Source organism: Musa acuminata, chromosome BXJ3-2, assembly GCF_036884655.1.
Source record: "Musa acuminata AAA Group cultivar baxijiao chromosome BXJ3-2, Cavendish_Baxijiao_AAA, whole genome shotgun sequence".
Taxonomy (NCBI): domain Eukaryota; kingdom Viridiplantae; phylum Streptophyta; class Magnoliopsida; order Zingiberales; family Musaceae; genus Musa; species Musa acuminata.
Genome location: NC_088350.1, coordinates 31748433 through 31769951, shown reverse-complemented (window position 1 = coordinate 31769951; position 21519 = coordinate 31748433). Strand labels below are relative to the sequence as shown.

The 21519-nt window shown below is 40.2% G+C and overlaps 4 protein-coding genes across 4 annotated transcripts; 2 read left to right on the top strand and 2 right to left on the bottom strand.

The window, feature by feature from the left end:
• The first annotated feature begins 535 nt into the window (after positions 1-535).
• LOC135584004 (glycosyltransferase BC10-like) lies at positions 536-2665 on the top strand. The gene is made up of 2 exons (XM_065138658.1): positions 536-1946; positions 2445-2665. Exon 1 carries the CDS (start codon positions 765-767, stop codon positions 1878-1880), a length of 1116 nt encoding a protein of 371 aa, XP_064994730.1. The 5' UTR covers positions 536-764; the 3' UTR covers positions 1881-1946; positions 2445-2665.
• Positions 2666-3646: 981 nt separating this feature from the next.
• On the bottom strand, positions 3647-11767 carry LOC103975297 (uncharacterized). The gene is made up of 6 exons (XM_018822038.2): positions 11556-11767; positions 10123-10544; positions 6411-6496; positions 4578-6300; positions 4257-4458; positions 3647-4153 (listed from the first exon to the last, which is right to left on the bottom strand). The coding sequence occupies exons 2-6, from the start codon at positions 10478-10480 to the stop codon at positions 3805-3807; spliced, it is 2718 nt and encodes a 905-aa protein (XP_018677583.2). The 5' UTR covers positions 10481-10544; positions 11556-11767; the 3' UTR covers positions 3647-3804.
• Positions 11768-14006: 2239 nt separating this feature from the next.
• Positions 14007-14540, top strand: LOC108952161 (uncharacterized). The gene has a single exon (XM_018822225.2). The coding sequence runs from the start codon at positions 14007-14009 to the stop codon at positions 14538-14540; it is 534 nt and encodes a 177-aa protein (XP_018677770.2).
• Positions 14541-17048: 2508 nt separating this feature from the next.
• Positions 17049-20938, bottom strand: LOC135631438 (peroxisomal membrane protein 13-like). The gene is made up of 5 exons (XM_065139116.1): positions 20772-20938; positions 18933-19163; positions 18560-18852; positions 17673-17765; positions 17049-17582 (listed from the first exon to the last, which is right to left on the bottom strand). The coding sequence occupies exons 1-5, from the start codon at positions 20794-20796 to the stop codon at positions 17370-17372; spliced, it is 855 nt and encodes a 284-aa protein (XP_064995188.1). The 5' UTR covers positions 20797-20938; the 3' UTR covers positions 17049-17369.
• Between the last annotated feature and the right edge of the window lie 581 nt (positions 20939-21519).

Here is a 21519-nt window from a genome sequence, read left to right as displayed (position 1 = left end):
TTTCCAATGTGTTTACATTATCTACAACACATAGATAGTGTCACAGTATGGCCAACCGTTTCTTCCCGTATACGTCAATCGTAGACTTGTTGGCATCTCGAGTCTTAGGATTGCGACACCACCGCAACGCAGGAGTGGAGGATAGCTTTGTTTATACTACAGAAAGCAAAAACACATTTTGTTTTCTGCTTCCGAATATTTCTTGGAACAGTTTTTGAGATACGACGATTGCAGCGAAAGCAGGCGATAAGCGTGGACCGTCCGTTGCGACGCCATGTCGACGATCAAAAAATAAGAGAATAAATAAATGATATATATTTTTTATATCGGCTTCGTACCGTAAGCGCCTACGCTGTCCCGGCATCTAATCCCAAGCGTCACCTACGTATCACGCCCGCCAAGCCATTCTCGTCGTTGGATCTTTCATCGACGGTGTGGATTTAATGTTTAATCGAAATGGTCAAACTAAATTTGTACGGTTCTTGGAAAAAACCATTTAACATAGTAATGTTAATAAAAGGGAAGAAAGGGGACAAAACCCTCTGTTGGTCGACTCGCCCTCGCTGCACTCGCCTCTCTTCTGCCTCTCGAGTCTCGTCCTTTGATCCGTTCCCGCGCGGCAAGATTCGATTTTGATGCCGGAAACCGGAGCTCGCTGCGGAATCGAATCGATCGGTGCCCCCAGTTCGCGCTTCTGTTGCCGGTTTGGTGGATAGGTTTGAGGGATAAAACCCCGTAGGACCGATCCTTGTCTGCTGGTCCCGATGAAGGTTTTGTGCAGAAATCTGGAGCAGGATCGCGAGCGGGCGATGATTTCTTCGTGGCCGTTTGTCATTTGTTTGGTTCTGTTGGTGTCGATGCCGGTGGTGTTCGTTCTGGCCCACCGGATTCTGATGCCGACGACGCTGCCGGGCATCCCCGATATGGACGAGGCCGACGACGTCGCACTGTTCCGCCGCGCCACCCTTGCCTCCGCCGGGGGTGGTGGGAGCGCCGGGTTCCGCCGCAGACCGCCGTCGGCGCCCAAGATCGCGTTTCTGTTCCTCGCCAACTCCGACCTCACGTTCGCGCCGCTGTGGGAGCGGTTCTTCCGTGGCCACGAGCGGCTGTTCAACGTCTACGTGCACGCCGACCCTGCCGCCCGCCTCCTCCTCTCGCCGACGCCGTCGTTCCTCGGCCGCTTCATCCCGGCAAAGGCCACGCAGCGCGCCTCGCCGACCCTCATCTCGGCCGCGCGGCGCCTGCTCGCGGCCGCTCTCGTCGACGACCCAGCGAACGCTTTCTTCGCTCTCCTATCCCAGCACTGCGTTCCCCTCCACTCCTTCCGCTTTACCTATCGCGCCCTCCTCGCTGATCCCGGCGCGCCTCCCACTCCCACCGGCGGTCGGCGCCATCGCCGAAGCTACATCGAGATCCTCTCCGGCGAGCCGGGGCTGCGGGACCGGTACGTGGCCCGCGGCGATGACGTGATGATTCACGAGGTACCGTTCGAGCAGTTCCGCGTCGGGTCGCAATTCTTCGTCCTCGCCAGGCGGCACGCCGTGCTGGTGGTGCGCGACCGCCGCCTCTGGAAGAAGTTCAAGATGCCTTGCTTGAAGTCGATGGCGGATTCCTGCTACCCCGAGGAGCACTACTTCCCAACGCTCCTCGAGATGCAGGACCCCCAAGGATGCACTCGTTACACTCTGACGAGAGTGAATTGGACGGACAGCGTCGGCGGGCACCCGTACACGTATCGGCCGCCTGAGATCTCTGCAAGTCTTATCAACCGACTACGGAGGTCCAATTCGACGTACTCATACCTCTTCGCTCGCAAGTTCTCGCCGGATTGCCTCGATCCATTGCTCAAGCTCGCCGACAGCGTGATCTTCCAAGACTAGCATCAAGCGCTCGTCTTGCTTGAACATTTGAGCTTTAGAATTTGGCTTCAGGGCGAAGGAATTGAGGTATTGAACCGAACTTTTTAACCATAAAGATCATTTTTTTATCATGCATGTTGGTAAAATTAGGTTTTTTTTTTCTTTTTGTGCTGGATCATGAATTCTGCTTGTGGATGATAGCCATGTTTGTGCTCTTGTGGCTTTACTAACACCAACAATAATCCTGGAGTAATTTTCTTCTGCTAATTTTGGATCATATTTGATCATGAACTGGATATCTATTTGGCATGCTCTTGGTTAAAAATGATGTTTGACATTATATTGCAGGATTTGACTCATTTTTTCTTGTTCAACATTGACCTCTTAGTACCTCCACTGCCTTGACCTGAAGAGATTGTCAGAACCTCATCCTAACTATCTCATCTGTTCCTGGATTAGATTTAAGTGATCATGAGCAATGAAGGATTTTTCATCCTTGTTTTTTTATTATTGCTTTTGCTGCCACAGAACAGTGAGATGTATTTTGCAGATGATGATTGTTTGTTTGCTTTATTACTGGTGCAGGCATTGATGAGAGTGACCGGCTAAAGATGGGAGCTGATCCATCTCTTCCTCTGCATTCCTAAGCACAATCTACTGTATGTATCAGGTCACTCTTTTCTTCAAAGAAGAAATAAAAGAGACTGTGGAGTGATATAGGATCATTAGACCTCAGCATCACTCATCTGTATGTATATATGTATGTATGTACACAATGGTCAATAAAAACTGTAAATTTATGAGCATCACCCTCTTCTGTAGACGTTTGTTTTCCCTGTCCACACTGTGTTTTCTCTTTCATTTGGTATTTCTTTTTACTCCAACAAATGCATTTCTTATCCTTATTTTTCCTTTTTGTTCCATCTCAAAATTGGGTTGAATAGAGAGAGAGAGAGAGAGTTGCCATACCTTCTCCATTCCTTTCATGTGACCCACAAATGCCCGTCTTTATGAATTTTAATATGGCCCATATTCATATATTTATATCCTTGCAAACATGTCTTCATAATTCATATATGTATATATCCAATTATCACTATTCTTCACATATATTAATAATATGGAATAATTCAAATAGTTGTCATTATTTCAATGTGGTTTGAAAAATTACTCCATCACAACTAACTGGAAAAAGACTTGATGTGGGTGTCGGTGTCTTCCATAAGGACTTCGCACTGAAGTCATGTCGGATGTAGAATTTTGTGTTATCTGATCAACCAAATCTCGTCTTTTATCTCATTTTCTAAGACTGCTTCCGGTGCGCGATCGCGACTCCAAACGCAAGTCGATAAATGCTTCGAAGAATTTGGTGACGGGAAAGTGTAAAAGATTAAGTTATTAAAAATGAGATTTTAATATATTTTCAAAGGATTAAGCTATTAGAAAAGGACCCAAAAGATTTGTATGTTTTAATATCCTCTTCCATATGCAAATTAGATTAGATTTAGCATGTGAAATTGAACCCGTCTGTACAGTGGAAGTCAATCGCCAACCACAAACAAACAATGACCAGACGTATTCCAATCTATAGAGTTGACTCACTCGTGTTTTAGCATTATAGATTGCTTGCCGTGGAAGCGGCATTCTATAATGCTTGCCACCAGCAAAAAAAATTGCCATCATTCTTTGTTGTGGATATAATATATTATACTTGTTTGACAACCTCAATCATGAGACCTGTGATGTTTCACATTAACAAGCCAGAAAATTTATGACAATGTATTCCATGATTTAGAACACCAGCATGCCAACATCACATTAAGGGGAGGAATCAGAGAAGCAACACCACTTTGACACATTGAGTTCAATGTGAACCTGAGGTCTGAACAATTCTTTACAGGAGTAATAAGACTAATAGTCGTACAATGTTGCACAACAAGGCTGGCTACATAATAATGTATCCACATGATACTGCAGGAAGAATATGAACTGTGGCTTCCCTTGGTGTTGTCTTGATTTGCTTCTGCATACAGTTTAATGAATCTGCACTGTCGACACCCTCGTCACTTCCGTTTATGTTCTCATGGTTATTGCCAAAATTATCATCACTCATATTGCAGAGGCTATCGGCTGTAGGAACTGAAGTATCAAGTTGTGCGACATCTAACAAATTGATTCCTTCTCCCTCGGTTAATCCGGGATCTTCGATCCACTCTTCTGCGTTATGATTGTCCACACTTACAGGATCATATCTGCTTCTTATATTTGCCTTGATTCCTGCTGCCACTGATTGCCTAATCATATGCATAAATCTTCAGATTGGAAAAAGAAGAGACATTTCTTTTAGCTCAAAACAGAAAATAAGAATGCCGAAGAAAATTGGAGTATCAAAATTGCCTTTGTTGATAATGCAAATTATAGTGGACAAATTTCAGATCCTTCAGCCTCTCTTGCTCCAATCTGTTCTTACTTGAATGGAGATATGCATTGGCATTGTAGGCCCTATCGGAGGTAGTCATAATATATGTTTGGCTCAATATCCTCACAGCAAATCGCTGGAGATTTGGGTGATCTGATCCATACATCGACCACCATGTAGCTGTACAATAAATATTCCATAAACGTAATAGTTACACGGTAAATTCAAAACCAAGGAAAATGAATCTTTGGGTAGTAAAAAGAGTCAACTACTCAAGATTAGAGTTAAAGAAAACTCACCTGGAGATAACGTTTCTCTTCCCCTTACTGCCATTGGTCTTCCAAAATCTCCTACAGCATCTTCATAAAAAGCTTTATGCCTTGTTATATTATCTTGGTCTGCTACATCAGGCTCTAAAGTCTCGATGCAATCAAGTAAACCTTTTTGAACAACATTACTCATAGAAAATTCTGGGTTATAATATATAGCAGGGTTAAGATAATAAGCTGCAGCATGCAGAGGGCTGTGGAGCTCATCTTGTACATGATTCACAATGTCTAAATATGGAGAGTAATCACATTCATGGTTATCAAATGCCAAAATTATTTCTTTCTTTGCCTTTTCTATAGCATCATATAGAAATCCCATAGAAGCTCTTTCTCCACCATCTGCAACGTTTAGAACTGTAATGAGGGGGTTCATGACATTGATGATTCTTGAACAGGACTGCCAGAATTGTGAATCTGACACAATGTTCTTTACGTCTATCCCCAGTGTTTGCTTAGATAGCTCTGACTGCTCCCATAAGTTACATGTAAATATCTCTTGAAGAGATTCTTTGAGCATGAACATATTCTGAAAAGTCAAATAGTCTGTTATAAATGTAGTCATGGAGGGTAATACTATATCTCTTCCTTCAGTTATATCATTCAATAAATCAAGGACCCAGGCATGGTTATATACTAGCTGACTTATTTTCTTTGCCCTTGCCATTACCTTATTCACTTCATCCATTTCACTCAATCCTTTGAACATTAGTTCGATGCAATGGTTTGTGCAAACACTCCAAAAGAAAGTCTTATGCTTGTTCACCAGTATCTTACCTGCAGCTTTATAGCAGGCTGAACCATCAGTTATGAATTGCACAATGTTGCTGGAGCCAACATCCTGAACAACACTATCGAATAAACCAACAAGACCTTCCAAGGTGGTTTCAATCTCAGATGCATCTACTGACTTCAGAAACATGGTTCCTTTTGGACAATATATGAAAAAGTTAATCATAGCCTGACCAGATTTATCCATCCACCTATCAACCATGACCGTACAACCAGTCACTTCCCATGACTTGTGAAGCTTTTTATTAATTTCTTGCACTTCATTGGCACATATATTTAATAATTTACCTCTAAGAGAATGATATGAGGGAATTTTGTATCCTAGACCTACTGCAGCAATTGCATCAGCCATCCTCTGAAAATAGAATGAATTTGCCACACTTAATGGTATACCTGCTTCATACATAAATTTTGCAACTGTGATATCAGCATGATCTACGTTTTCTTGTGAAGTAAACTGTAAAGCAGACTGAGGTATGGCTGAGGCCTGAGGAATATATGATGTCACAATTTTCTTTCTTCTGATAGAATTCGTTTCACAAGCATCCTCTCCTCTTCTGTAACGAGAGCCATCTCTTGGAGATATTATGTTAGGAACATCACCAACATATTCTTCTATTGCTTGCTGAGCAGAATACTCTACAACCTCAAAATCTTTCTGCTTTTTAAGTCTTTCCAAAACTTTAAAGCCCAGATGCTGTTGCATTTGTGCTTTTACATCATCAGGTACTTGTTCACATGGAGCTATATTGCCTCTTTCCCCAGCTAAATGTTGTTTAAGGCGAGAAATTCCACCTCCTAAGATTATTTTATGGCAGTATCTGCACTGTATTTTTTGTCGGTCCCCATTTACCATGACACCATGTGCCCATCCAAGGTCAGTTGCTCTAGAAGGATCAAAATCCTGCATGAATCACAAAAGAGTGAGAAAAATTAGCAAAAGCATGCATATGAAGACAAACACATTAATTCTGTTGCACTCCGACACTTGCAAACGCATTCTCAGCAACATACCTGCTCATCCTTGTACTGGACACATGCAAACACATCAACAAATTCCCTTGTTCCAACCTCAAATTGTTGGTCTGCTGACCTAGAAGCTACATCACATAAACAAGTAAAATCAGTCACGAAAGAGTAGCAAAATGTCTGCATATGTGCAACAAAATTTGAAGCATTAGCCACCAAAACCATCTGAAGATATATGATCAATTCATTTGCCTAAGTGAGTGCTTCATCACTTTCAACAAAATCAATTAAAACAGAAACAGCTAACATGATCTTAATGTCAGGAAAGATCAACAGCAAGAATAATCAATGACAATCAACAAAAGACTTTTGATTAGTTTGAGAGATGGAACTTACAATGTCAGCCTTATTAAAGTTAATTCTTCACTCAATGAAAATCATGAAATGTGCATATAGCTATGAGAAACCGAAATACATGCAAAGCTACATTGTAATATCTTTCTAGAATATTGGATATGCACATCAAGGATTAAGAACAAATGAGCAGGATCTTTAAGCATGAATGTATTTGGATAAATATTCAGTGTATTTCTATGCCTATGTATGGGCATGTACATCTATTATTGATGTATATCAAGAAGCAAAAGTATGTCCAAGATTTGTGTATGTTTGTCTATATCAGCATATGTTCATGTATGTGCTATAAAATTAAATGGCACAGGCTAGTCTGAGAGTATTCATTAATAATGGCACGTGTGCCTTGTGTATCAACCTTAGATATATTCAAAAACAACACATTTGAAATTGTCGTTTGATCATTATGAGAAGTACAGGACAAGTTCAACAAGTTGAGTGGGACTAATGTTCTAAAAAAGAAGTAATTATTCTTAAATAAACACCAAATCTAAAACAAACTCAATTTGGGTTGAAGTCAAGCAAACTTAAGACTCAAAACAGACCCTGACTGCAGCAAGAGTCAAATAGCATAGTGGCTGAGGTTAGCTTTAGGGCTTCTTCTACGTTGTACGTCTATCCATGTACGTTCCTCCAACACAAAGGATCCTCAGTTATGATATCTGGATGATTATATATTTAAATATGACATCAGAGAGCTATACATGCCTTTTCTCTAACCCGACCAAACCCTCCCCTTTCTTTTTTCTCATTTGCTCTCACCCTCTCTTTCACTTTCTCATTTTCCTAACTAGGTTGATGCATATTTTTCTAGATTCATGCATCATTTAGTTCAAAGTCTTGCATTTATTGCACAAATGAGTTCAGACGTACACATTTCTAGCATAGATCGACTTGAATGCTGGCTGGATCCATGTGAATCTCAACAAGATCCATAGATCCAGTAAACTCTGCATGGATCCGTGAAGATCTTGGCTGGAACTACCAAGATCCGCATTGATCTGGGTCAGATCTGCCAATATTCACATTGATCCAAGCCAGATTTGCAAAGATCCACATGGTTCTTGGCCAATCTGTCAAGATTTGTAAGGATCTAAGATGGAACCAACAAAATTCATACAAACTTGGCCAAGATCCATGTAGATTTATGCTAGATCATACAAATCAATCCAAATTTCCAACTATAGAAGCCTCACTTTTCCTTCTATATTGACATGGAATCTATTTCCAGAACCAGACTTAGTGACCAAGATGTTAAGACTATTACTAGTTTCTTTTAGCAGTGATACACAATCTATCAATAAATATTGGATTGCACCATGCTGTCACGAACAAATATATACACAGGGTGTTCGATGTAATGTTTGTGTATGTCCGTGTCTTTCAGTTTTATTTTTTCTTAGCACAACATATAGAGGATTTGCAGTAGGCTTGATAGCCCCATTTTGATTAACTTTTGTTACTATTTTAGTCCTGTAAATGCAAGTTGTGTGTTGTTGTCACGTAGAGGCAAAACTATTCAAAAACACACCATGCAAGTAGCCATCTTGGAGGTTTTCTATCTCCACATAGTAGTGTAGAGTGTCAACCAGTACAGCACCCTGAAGCTGCTCAGGTAGCACATGAATAGGACTTTGCGTATTGTCTAGGGTTGATTCAATATCTTATTCTATAGCAATGTTATGTGAGCACTTATGAGGACTTTTGGCCATAGCAAACCACCTTGGACCTTTTGTCGTACGATCGTTTAGAGGTTACGAAGTCCATGTTTGTAATTTGTATTGTCTATCAAGTGTTTGCTGAAATGTCTACCTGTAGGATCCCGAGTTGAACGCTTCCTCTAACTCGTCTTCTCTTTTGCAAGTCCTTAAGGGATCATAAAAGCTTTCGGAGAGGCTGACCCCTTTCAAACGGACACGTTATGGAGCTACACAACTTAGGCAAAACCAACTAAGTTTGTGATTATGCAGTATTATCGATATTAATTTTTTTTTAGTTTTAGCAATGGCATGAAGGTGCTTGAAATTGGTACCCTATACAAGAACACAAGTTGTACTGATTCTAACAACCTGTAGGCTTGTCCCATCTCTTTTGTGGCAAACATCTTACCTTACCTAAAAACATCAACAACCATATAGTAATACAATCACCCCTTACTCATTTACCTTCTCTTCTCCTCCTCCATTTCCTCCTCGTCTCCTCTTCTTTCCCACTTTTTATCTCGTACAAATGATATCAATTTGTGCCAAGTGTCGGTTATACCAAGTATCATACATCAGTCCATACTAATAGTCTGGTACTATACTAGTCTGATATCCAATCAATGTTGGCACTAGACCGAAATTTTAAACCTTAGATTCTACAACTTCTTGTAGGCAACCCCAGAAAAGGGAGAAAAAGACCAACAAGAACAAGAATCTAGTAACCATCCAAACATAGCATAGGTTTAATCTTAATTAAAAACAACAAACAAAAAAAAATCAAAGCAACAAAAATGACAAAACCAACTAGAAGAGACTTAGATATCACTGCCATAAAAGACACATTTATCAACAAAAGTAGGAGATAGGTAAAGAGTCACTTTATAATTGCAAATAAAGGCCAAAGAACTTGTTACGAGGATGAGAAATGTCTAAAATTATGTGCTACATCCATGACGATGGTAACAAATTTTATATACAAAGTAAAAAACTTAAAGAAGATTAATTTTACCTTTTATAATCAAATTTTCATTGATTTCCGAGAAAATTCCTTAAGCCTATACCATAAAGATAACATACCATTCAAATTTGAACTTCATGATGATCCTTTCTGCCTCTATTGTTTCCTTTTTGGGCTTTCACTCTGAAGGCCTGAAGTTAAAGATATGTGTCCATTTTCTTTGACACACATCTTATAGTAAGAAAATAATGATGTCAATCAGACTGCAGATTGGGCTGCCTAAGGGTAAAGACCAAGAACACTGATCTTATTATTTGATGCTGGAAAATTAGTTATCTGAGTATATCATTTGTCCTATCTAGCCTGATATTGCAGCTAAATTTTTTACTTAAGCATATAACATGGAACCATAATAGCAGATAATCTTTAGCATACATGGATCAAACATAATCATAGAAAGGAAATAGCTATATTCTAAATTGAACATTCTCATTAACTTCAATGAAATTGCTACATCTAAAATGACCAAATTTAAACAAAAGTAAAGGTCTATTCTGGTAATAAATTAAGTACAAAGACAAAGTTGTCAAGAGAGAAGTAATTTTTCTTTGTGATACATAAATTTCGTGTAGACACAATATCCAAAAGAAGAAAGGAAATAGTAATGTTCTGGAGATCATACAGTGAGTTTCTTCATCATTAAATGTCAACATTTTCTGTCTTGCATCTGGATCTGATGCATCCAGTTCCATGTTATAATTAACAGAAAGAGGATCTACAAAATTTCCATCTGCTGGCTTTCGTCTTTTCTTGTTCGGCCTCCTTGGCCTTAGTGAAGCCAGATGTTTCCTAATTACTTCCCGTACTTCTTTAGGAGCAGCCTCACAGCCCTTAATTTCTCCCTTTTTGCTTGCCAAGTGTTTCTTGAAACGTGTAATGCCTCCAATCATGATCCTGTGGCAATAGTTGCATTGCACATGATGCCTGTGATTCCCAATCATTGTACCATATTGCCACCCTATGTCTAAGTGACGAGGCATTCTGCTACTGTAAAATTCAGAATGCCAGATTCTTCGCTCCTGGAAGATAGTATTAATCTGTGCCCTGTATTGAAATATTGTATACGCATTGAGAAAAAAGGACAAAAGAAAAAAAAAATTAAAATAACACTTAAAAGCCAGTTAGCCACATTAGATATCCATGGCATTTGTCTTAGTGGGTGTGAGTCCTGCGCTAGTACACAAACACACAACTCATGTTTTTTCTCTTTTCAGGCAATATATGCACAACATCTTGAATAACCAAGTATCTGATTGTACCTTCTTGATTGCTCATTTGATGTACTTAGCATCATAAAGTTTCAGAAATGCAAAATAAGTCAAATCCCTAGTATTCTCAGTTACATGATCTTACACTCAACATGTCAGAGCAAAAAAAAACACTGAATTAGACGTCAATCAAATGATATTTTTAGTTCTTCACTTTGCACTCACTTCACCTTATATTGCCAATGCGACCTACCAAGCAAGTTTATCGATATATTTTCTACCTCATTCTTTTTCTTGCCACTGCAATTCTGGATAATCATACACATGGATTCAAATACTAGTCCATGATGAACCGACCATTCTAATTGGTATATACATTTGCGCCGCACACCAATTTCACTCGCATTGAGTTCATGACACGCAATCTAGGGTTTAACAACATCTGCACGTTCATGTTTCAATTGAGAAACGGCTACAATAATATGATGACTATATTAAAAAACGACGATTGTAGCTAAAGAGTTATTCTCATTCCGATCAAATCTGTAGGGTCAAAAGAAGAATCTTTTACTTCTCGATGATCTTTAGACATTAGTAAATTAGAACACTAGAACCAACGAACGGAATTGAGAACATTAGTTAGTATCAGCAAGTAACCAACAGAAAAAGAAGGTGAAAAATATTCAAGTATTTGCTGTCAGAAAATAATCCACAGAAAATAGATGTGAAAGGTGAAAGATCCGATCTTTTTTACATCAGCATCCAAAAAAGAGTACAAAAGAAACAGAGAGGTCCATGGGCATCATCTTTGTTCGATCAATCATCCTCCAAACCAAGGGAAACTTACCAAGACGCGAGATGGATCGGAACGAAGTCAGCAGACCGATCTCTCGCCGACGCCGTCCACCATCCGGTCTCCCTTTGATCGGGGCGATACCGGCCCGGCGAATCGGACGATACTCTGCTACGGAAAACTTATCTCGCCGCTTCGGTTCGGCATTCCAGGAACGGTGCCGGGTTGCGTGCGAGGGAGACGATATCGCAGCTCGTAACGGGGGGGAAATGTTGGGGAAGAGCGAGGCGCCGACCGTCTTATTCCTTCTGCCGTTTCTTATTGGTCGCTGGTTTGGTCTGCATCGTTACGATTAGGGCCCGATATATAATAACGCATATGATATTTCGTAACCGTTATATATGTTGTGTCGTCACGATATATGTCACCGCGCTTGTAGTTGACCCCCTCAATCATAGTCAAAATCCGAATCTGACTCGCTTGTATTGGGGTAGTGTGATTCAGATACGAATCCTGTGATCTATTGATCCTGAGGATATTAGTTAGATCTCATTTTTGCTAATTATGCTTGCACTAGATCTAGCCATGCAATCTCATATCTCGATAGAGCTAGATAGGGACATGTCCAAACAGTCCAAGAGTAAGATACCAAGAACTCCAAAGTCATTTGTTTGCTTCAAATTAATATCTTGCTTTATAAATATCATATGTATGTTACATTTTTCGTCCCTTAGTAGGTCTTAAGAAAGAAAGAAAGAAATCTTTACAAATGACTTTGAGCTTGAGCTTGGATTAACCTAAGAGAATGTTATCTTTCTTCTACTATTATTTTATTTTCTCATGGTAATCTAGTTATCTCTTTATGGATGTTGGCCAACTATTCATAGGATTGTATTTTTATTACTATTGATTCTGTTGATTGTTCTGTTGGACCAAAGTTCTACAAATAGTGACTTTTCCCTTCATCACTTTGCTCTGCGTCTCGAGTGCCCATACAATAGTCTATCACTCATATGATCATCTCTTTCTTCTGTTTATTCTTTATCGAATTATTACAAGACAAGAAGAAGACCAAAAATGGAGTATGTTTAGTAACCTAACGAACCTTCCATTACAATCTTTGGGTTCATTTTTGAGGGCTGGTTCGCCATATTATTGACATCTCATACAGATGTTGATGCCTGTCAGTCATGTGAGATTGATTGCGAACATTAGCGTTAAAGCTCATGCAGCCACAACTTTGCCCTTCGAAGTTACATTAGATCTGGGAAAGGTCTATCGACTGACAAGACTAAGTTTTCCATGGGGAGTATCACAAGTCCATAAATGATAAAGAGCATGTTCTACACAGTTTGAACAACCTTTCCAACCCAATCTAGCATGACTACCATACTCTTTCTGTGTGTTTTGTTTATAACTGTGTATTAAAAGTTTAATTCACTTCACTATGTTGTGAGAAGGTTCTTCTTCATGGTTGTTGGTACTGACTCTTATATATTTCCTTTTTCTGTCGATGATGCAGACTTTAGGTGCTTATGTCAACAATGAAGGTGGGAGATAGATGAAGTTGTATCATCAAGAGTTACTGACTCCAAAAGCTTTTAGAAGCTGTTGTCAAGCTAGGTTACTCAAAAGCGGGTGCCTTTGAGTAACTTGTACTTAACACATTGTTCGCATCTGGTGTTGCAAGTCAATGACATAGTGAAGGGCAGAACTGCAGATGCCAAGCTGAATCATGCCAAGTGCTACAGTTTGATGGATTGACAACATTTTTGGCTGAGCATGAACAGGTAGGTAGGAATGACTTCTAATTCATTTGATTCCCTCCGTGGCAATCTAACACACTATGGTAATAGTCCAAAAGTAAGATCTGGAGTTGTCCAGACATGTAATAGTGAGAACACAAAAGTTACAGCACAACCAGCCAGAATGCCATTTCCTACCTTGAGCTGTGTGCATGTCTTGTACGCAGCAGCACGTCTGACCAAATAGACCCTCACAAGAACCACAAATCCATAGCTGCAAATGTTTGTTTGATGACCAGAATGATACAGGAGCCTAGGTTTTCTGCAATACAATCATACGACTGAGGTTGAAGGGTAGTCTACTGCAGCCAGGGTTAGGGACACTTTTTTATTTTCTTTGTTCCAATGCAAGGAAGACAGCTCTTCTTTGTGCTTGGTGAGATCTTATTCCAACCTATGCTTGGGGGTCTGCATGGGCTTGCGTTTTCTTGTCGGTTTCCTCAGATCTATCAACAACTTTCGTATGAAAAGCAATAGTTTGATCCACTTAGAGGCTAATCATGACATGAGGTGCCGACCATCGCTCAGCCATGTGTGACATATAGGGAAACAGAAGCGGTGCCTTTCTGTCATTGCTCGAACGCGTGCTTTTTTGTACCATTATTGTCTTCTCTCGCAGGCAGATATTACAACACCGGTTGATGGCTGCTGGCGAAGCAAGTGCAAGTGCAAGAGCAAGAGCAAGAGCAGTGAGGATGAGATGGATTCTTCTCGTCAAGGTTCACCTCAGCTACCGCCTCCGACCCTCGACCTTTCCCTCGGCTTAGCTTCCTCCGATCCATTCTCCAGCACTCACGGCACGAGGGACGTGAGGCTCTTCCCTTGCCTCTTCTGCAACAAGAAGTTCCTCAAGTCGCAGGCGCTCGGAGGACATCAGAACGCGCACAAGAAAGAGAGAAGCGTCGGCTGCACCTCCCAAACCTATCTTCCGCCTAAGAACGACGTTGCTGATGATCACGACTCGGATCCATCTCGGTTCTCCGCCGCACCGCGTGGTGATCACTTGGAGAGCTTCAGGTCCTACGCTGTCCCATGGACTGTAAGCAGCAGGAGGGCAGTATACGCTACCGGATGCCCCTCCTCCTCCAGCAGTAGGCACAGAGGCCCCCACCAAGCTCATCAGGCACTGCTACTGGACTTTCTAGGTCATTCCGACGGCAGTACTGTAGGTTTTGCTTCAGCCGCTGGTGGCGGTGAAGACATGGCCAACGTTGATCTCTCCTTGAGGCTCTAGATCACTGCTATAGTCTATGTAAGTCTGGAACTGGAATTTCCCAGCACTAGAAAAGCTTTCGTTGTAGCTTATTTTCCTTTTCGGTGCCTTTTGCTCGTGTAAGCTTCTGTTGTCCGTACTGAATAGTTGTGCTTTGTCTTTCCATGAGTCCGGGCATTATAAGTGCTGCTTGCGGCAGGAGAAGGGTTTGCATGAGAAGACACTGCACGTGATTTGGTGGGACGTTGATATATGAGCTTGTACATTTTGCCGGCTGGAACATCATTCAACACACTACTCTGAAAAGTCTTGCCTCTCATCATACACACTGCATATGTATGCTGAGGAGTATGTGATGGTGTAGAATGTATATCTTCATCAATGATGGAACAATCATGCCAGAATTTTAGTATAATGAGAAACGACTACAATAAGACTGCCAAGTTAGCATTTGCCGAGACAGAATGCAGGAAAACAGTGTTGTTGATTACTACTGCATGTTTCAGTCACCCACTGTGATGAAAGAAGACACAAGGCAAACATGGAGGAGGTAGAAAACCAGAGAGAAGTAGCAATGACTGAACGTGACTCTTTCACCGAGCTGCGGTCATCAAAGTGCAGACCAAGTATCAGTGGCTCTGTGGATGAAGAGAACAATGAACAAGACACAGAAACTTACCTACTTGTGGAGCCTGCATGGTGTACTGCAGGAACTATGTTGTTGCTAAATACAAACTGGTTTCTGCGGCTCCTCAACAGTGTCTTTCCTGCAGTCGTTTGTCAAGTCTCTGTGGCCCCCGAGAGAGATGGCAATCACTATTGGTGTACTTGCGGATATGGGACTTGGGAGACCACGAATCTTTTGTAGATTTGCTCGAGTGGCTTGGGGTCACCTTTTTGCACCGGAAGAGCTACAAGCAGCCATGGATTTGGAGGTATCGGAGTCGCAAGAGTCTGTCATGGAATATTGCACGTCCAAAAGAGCTATCCCGGTAACTTTCTCCTCCTCCTCAATTACCTCACCCCCCCCCCCCCTCTCCTCCATTGTGGGTGTCCAAATAAGACCAATAAGCCAAGAAAAGATATAGATTTTACGATAATTTATGAATTCAAAATTTCAACCAATAAATATTTAATTTAGTGTATCAATTTTTTTTTAAAAAAATAAGATTTGAAATCTCATCCGATAAATTTTTATTCTTAATATATTAATTTAATGATGATTTATTGTATTTGTTTACCAAAGTTGAGAGTATGAAACCCAAATGGTCTCATATCAAATTAACTAAGAACAGAGGCTTCAAATCTCATCCGATAATTTTCTTTTTTTTTTTTAGATTTCGAGCGGCTCATTCATTCGTTAAGAAGGTTGGCAAGTCACTATAAGATTCTGATACTACTATTTTTGTTCATATATGACACAGATGGAAATACTATTTGGTGCAAAAAGATGAGAAAAAGAAGGGAGATGAGCATTTACAAGAATGATCATTGGGCCTCTTAACTAAACGATGGAGGAAAAACTTGGGAGATTAATTGAGGTGGATTAAGATGCGGACAACTGTTAGGACTCATTAAGATTGTCTCTAATGGGAGTCCCTTTAATACCCAAATCACCTCAAGGGAGGAACAGATTTTTCTTATAAATTTTGTTATAAAAGATAAATGATGAAAAAGATATTGGATGTAATAAATTGTCATCAACTATCCTTAAAACGATGTCGTCAAAGGTTAATAAAGGCAGTATGATTCTAACAGAAAGTTTCTCTAGGACTTCTTCTCCCTTAAGAGTAAATGAGTATACAGTATAGGCACAACGTACAACTATTATCAAGACAATCCAATATTATCATGAAACTCTATATTTTCGTACGTTAAAAGTCATGAGAAATTAGATCATTGGGTGGGTTATAACGTGTATCCCTGTTGACAAAAAGAAAATGATGAATTGTCGAAAAATTTTCTTAAGTTTTTTTTAAAAAAATTCATTTCAACATTCCAAAATTCTTACCGGACATCATTTATTTTATGAAAATATCATTTTTACCTGTCTTTGTCGAACCTATTATCGCCTCCTCTTTGCACTATCACCTTACCTTTCGTCCCCTCTACCAAGGACGACGACAAGAGCCCTTGGTTGCCTCCGCACATGGACATACCTATTCATCTTTCTCGCTCATGATTGACGATGAGGGAAGGGCCATAGGCAATAATGTGGAGGCTTACGAGTGACAACAAAGGCACATGGGCTCCCACCCTTTCTTGCCCATAACCAACAACGAGGGAGGCTGCGAGCCACGATGAGAACGCATAGGTCATACCCCCTCATTCCACATCCACAAATGATGATGAAAGGAGCTTACGAGTGATAACGATGATGAAATCAACCAACTAGGGATGTGACTAAGGTTGGCATCGCTAACTTGTCAGCCAAATGCACAAAGCTGATGTGGTCTACAAAGGCAACCAACAACAAAGGCGACCAATGGTAAAATCATCAATTATGAAAAAAAAAACTCTTTAAAAAAATATTTAAAAATTCAAATACTTTACAAAAATTTATAAATACTTCTCCGAGAATTCACCCAAGAAAATGATCACTGTGATAACACTATCCACTGTTTCATTTCACTTGTCACAAGGACAATGTCAGTCTTCGACGACCCACGTAAGAGTCGAGAAAAGAGCACAAATAACTATCCAAGCATCCTCTTACTGAGCTAGATCGAAGCTAGACTCTTGCATATACCTTACATTTGGTTCTGTTTGACGTATGTCTCTTCGCCATTTTCTTGATATCGTCAAAAGGATTGACAAAGGAAGCATCTTCTGTCAACTTCATGCGTCTCTTTAATGGGTTCCCTTGACATCATCACTCCAGACACAGTCCCATGACCCAGAAGGATCTTTTGGACCTTCAATGAATCTTTGTCCATGCCCATCATTGCCAAGGCCTTCACTAGATCGCAGTTGCTGCTGTTTTCTGCGTCTCATTCTTATCCCCAGTATCCTCAACACAAATCTTGCAAGTTCACCATATAATACTCCAGAACGATCAAATAGCTGAAAGGAAAATGATAGCATATAAGTCAATGCAAATCTCAGGGAAGGCATGAAAAAATGTTCAAGGATAAAAGATAATCATGAGAACACCTGTAGGAGAGCCGTCATGAGCATGTGAAATGCATGTGTGTTCTGGTCCAAGAGCATTGAAATACGACCAAAGAAGTTCACAACGCCGTGCATCTACAATCAACATTAGGAAATAAGTAATGGCAAATCAAGGTTTAAAATATCGATTTAATATTGATTTCAACATCTTATCAGACCAAAATAGTACTAGCATAGTACCCAAGGCATACCAACTTATAAAAACTAGTATCACTAAAAACATAATAGAAGGATAAATGCGGACCGATACTGAGCTAATATGGTTCAATAGAAGTCCTTTGTTGTACTATAAAAATAAGATTGATAATGAGTTATATGGTTTGGCATTAGTCGTTAGTCAAACTCGTCGATACAAGTTGCTACATGCCAATACGATCTGTATGTGAATATTTTGTGCCAAACATGGCATAAAGCCAAAACAATGAAGAAAGAAATGGAGTTCTTGTAAAGATTATACAGTATACATAATTCATGCAATAAACAAAAAAGGGACATCGATGAAAATGGTCGAGATGGCAAGAAGTTACAGAAATCTCAACAACATCATACTGTAATGGTACAATTTTAACTGAAACATGCAACTAGTGCATCATGTGTTAAAGAAAGAGGGATGATTGTCCATAGAAAACCATCATCATAGAAAGAAACAGGATATATCACGTGGTTGCCAATGAAAATGATGAAAACAAAATGACATCATCAAAACCACAGTTAAATTTTTGACTTTGCGAGTATGGAAAGTTAGAAACAGATACATGTGCAACAACAATTAACAGCACAAAAATATGCACAAAGAATTAGAAGGGCAAATGTGAGAAAGGAAATAATTTGCAAGCAATTAGACAACTTAAGCAACAAGTATGTCTTACCACCCGAATTAAGGATATCCAGAAGCCTGGTGGTGATGGAGGGCCATATGGATCATCTGGATCTTGGTTGCCAAAAGGCCCACCCATGCCCACCCCATAACCGCCTAAGGAACCACCATATCCTCCATTGTACATGCTACCTCCATACATCCCAGAACCTCCATAAATCCCACCATTCCCTGTATACATGCTATTACCATAAAATCCACCACTGTACAAACCACCAAGTCCACCATATGAACCATAGACACCAGACCCATACCCTGAATTGTAGTTCAAATTTGAGCCATAACCTGTATGACAGCATGAGGCTTCAAAACCTAGATCACATCAAAACAGTTGTGAGCTAGAACACAAATAAACAAACAATTACCTCCATGGCTAGTTCCATAGTTCTGCTGCCAAGGCCTTGGAGGTAAAGGCCTGCCAAGAGTATTTCTATTAACAGTGGCATTTCTTTCAGAACCTGTAACAACCTCCCCAGGCTTTGCAGTTCCAGATGCTTCCACAACCTCACTTGTCCTGCCAGAAGATTGGGGTCTGAATGGTACAGGACCAGATGATGTCCCAGCTCGCTCCCATGGTTTCGATGGTGGAGCATTACCTGAAGCAATACAACCATGTGCTATTGAAACCATGGATAATCCAAATAAGAGAGACGAAAGTAGGTCATTTTGAAGAATTTCTATGGCAATAAGCACATTCTAGGAATACAATGTCACCACAAATGACAACCAAGAGCTACAGTCCCATTGCGGGTGAAAATCTTCATCCCATGTAGTAAGGTCAGACTTGTAAAATGGTCAGTTTATATAGATATACAATATGTCAATAACAAACATGTCAATTTTGTTGTTCATGAACTACAGAAACTCCTGAGTGTACATGCGTAAAGCATAGAGGATTTTCATCAGCTTAAGGCAGAATAAAGTTTAGTGGATTAAAGGAACATGAAGATCACATTGCTCACTTAAGTTTGACTACAAATGACTAATTTTATAACCATGACTAAATCCTTGTCATTTCTCAATAAGAGGAACCTGATTCTTAATTTTATTGTGTAAAGTAGATCCAGTCTCTCAGTTTTTTTATTCTTCCCTACATTCCACAATTTTTGAGTCCCTATCTGCATAAAATATAAAACTAAACAGGACCACTTCATAAACAAAACTTATGCCGGTTAGAGATAAGGCAAGGATCAAATGCAAAAGACTCTATTCATACAAAATCAATCAGAAATGCCATGAAAGAGGTGCAGATCATAAACAATGCAAAATTTGAGAATTTTGAAAACAATTCGGGAATTATTTAAAGAATGTCAACAGTCACAAATGTCTCAGCATCCTAGAACCCCATGGATGACACTAATCCGGATAATACTTTGGTAATGTGTTTTTTGTTCGACAAAAATGCTAGGTAAATATTGAACCTACACCTGACTTCCGAACCCCTTTGTGTGTCACTATGTAGCTCGTTTGCAAGTCTTTTTTTGTCTAATAAAAGTTAGTCGATTTCTGTTGCTTGTGATACCGGTTTCCTTGTCCTTTCGTGCAGACGAAGGCATATTAAACGTGTTTGTCATTCTAATATTTTCTTTTATGTGCACTGGTCTTTTGTGGACAGGTAGAGGCTGACCCTTGCAGTGGGTGCTTACTCAAAAATTAGCTCATGCTGCACACAAGGATGAGAATGGAACTTTCCATCCAGAGATAGAAACAAGAGCACAACTGCTATCAATTAATCATCGGCAAAGTCATATGATTTTTCCAGAAAAACGACGATCATCTTTACGAAACAGTTCTTCCTTGCGATGTATGATTATCATGAGAGAATCAGGGGGTGAAAAATCCATCATGAAATCAGCTTTCAATAAATTCAAAGGGCCCAAATTCACCAAATTTAGCTCTTCTTGAATCATCAACCGACATACCCCCGATCAAAATCTATCAGATACATGAGGAAAAACAAAAACAAAATCTATCTTCTCGCGATTCACGGATTGGAATGGCCAGTCTGAAAGAAAACGATGAGAAGGAGACGAATCGCCACGAATCAACCGAGGGTACAAAACCCTAATCAAGACTCTGCCGTCATAAGCAACACTAAATACATAAAGAAGAGACGAATGCCGAATTATTATCTAGTTTTCAGATAGGAAGGAACCCAGAAAGAAAGCTCGAACCGAAGAAGAGAGGTGGAGGATGACAAAAACCTGGTGGTGGAGGATTGGATCCCATGGCGACCGCGATAAGGAAGAGCTACTCCAAGGACTTGATGGCGCCGGAAGACCCTTCTCCCCGGTCTCTCTCTCTCTCTCTCTCCCTCCCTCCTCCCCCTCCGTTGGCACGCCTCGCTCTTTTCAATGCCTTTCTCGCGTCCTCTACCTGGAAGGCAACGAGAGAATGCCGCCCTCCTTCGCCTTTAATTAGGCTATATTTAATAATAGCTTGACGTCGCTTAAAGAAGCCAGTCGGAAGATTCGGCAGGCAAAGGGACTGTCTCCGCAACCGGCTTAAGTCACGATCGACGTCGGGCCCCACGAATCTAGTACTACGTGGTGCCCACGGGTAATTGATGTTGACCTCACGCGGGTCGGCTTTGCTGGAGATAGGACTTGTCATCGTAGCCGTCGATCCTGTATTGATGGACAAGGCTGAAGGGTTCTCGCCCGTCTGATCTTTCCGTCAAACACCAAACATGGACTCACGCACTCCAAATCCGAAAAAAATTATATTAGAACAACGAAATTAAATATTTTCCTTTTATAAATATAAACATTTTCGTATAATCTTTAAAAATATAAATTTCGTTAAAAAAATTAATTACACGATATAATTTATAATTAATTTTAAAAACAGCTTATTTTTTATTCCTGATCATAAAATTTGGACCCGTGAAAAAAAGGTAATAAAATATAATATAGATTATCGAATGTCCCCCTAAGTAATATGTTTTATTAA

Bases quoted from the DNA above. Each gene is read 5' to 3' on its own strand.
- LOC135584004 (XM_065138658.1), top strand. From the start codon at position 765: ATGAAGGTTTTGTGCAGAAATCTGGAGCAGGATCGCGAGCGGGCGATG.
- LOC103975297 (XM_018822038.2), bottom strand. From the start codon at position 10,480: ATGCCTCGTCACTTAGACATAGGGTGGCAATATGGTACAATGATTGGG. The intron at 6,301-6,410 runs GTATGTTGCTGA...TGATTCATGCAG, and splicing joins TCCAGTACAAGGATGAGCAG to GATTTTGATCCTTCTAGAGC. The intron at 4,154-4,256 runs GCAATTTTGATA...GCATATGATTAG, and splicing joins AATTTGCATTATCAACAAAG to GCAATCAGTGGCAGCAGGAA.
- LOC108952161 (XM_018822225.2), top strand. From the start codon at position 14,007: ATGGATTCTTCTCGTCAAGGTTCACCTCAGCTACCGCCTCCGACCCTC.
- LOC135631438 (XM_065139116.1), bottom strand. From the start codon at position 20,796: ATGGGATCCAATCCTCCACCACCAG. The intron at 18,853-18,932 runs GTAATTGTTTGT...GCTGTCATACAG, and splicing joins CTATGGAACTAGCCATGGAG to GTTATGGCTCAAATTTGAAC. The intron at 17,766-18,559 runs GTAAGACATACT...TGTTGATTGTAG, and splicing joins GGATATCCTTAATTCGGGTG to ATGCACGGCGTTGTGAACTT.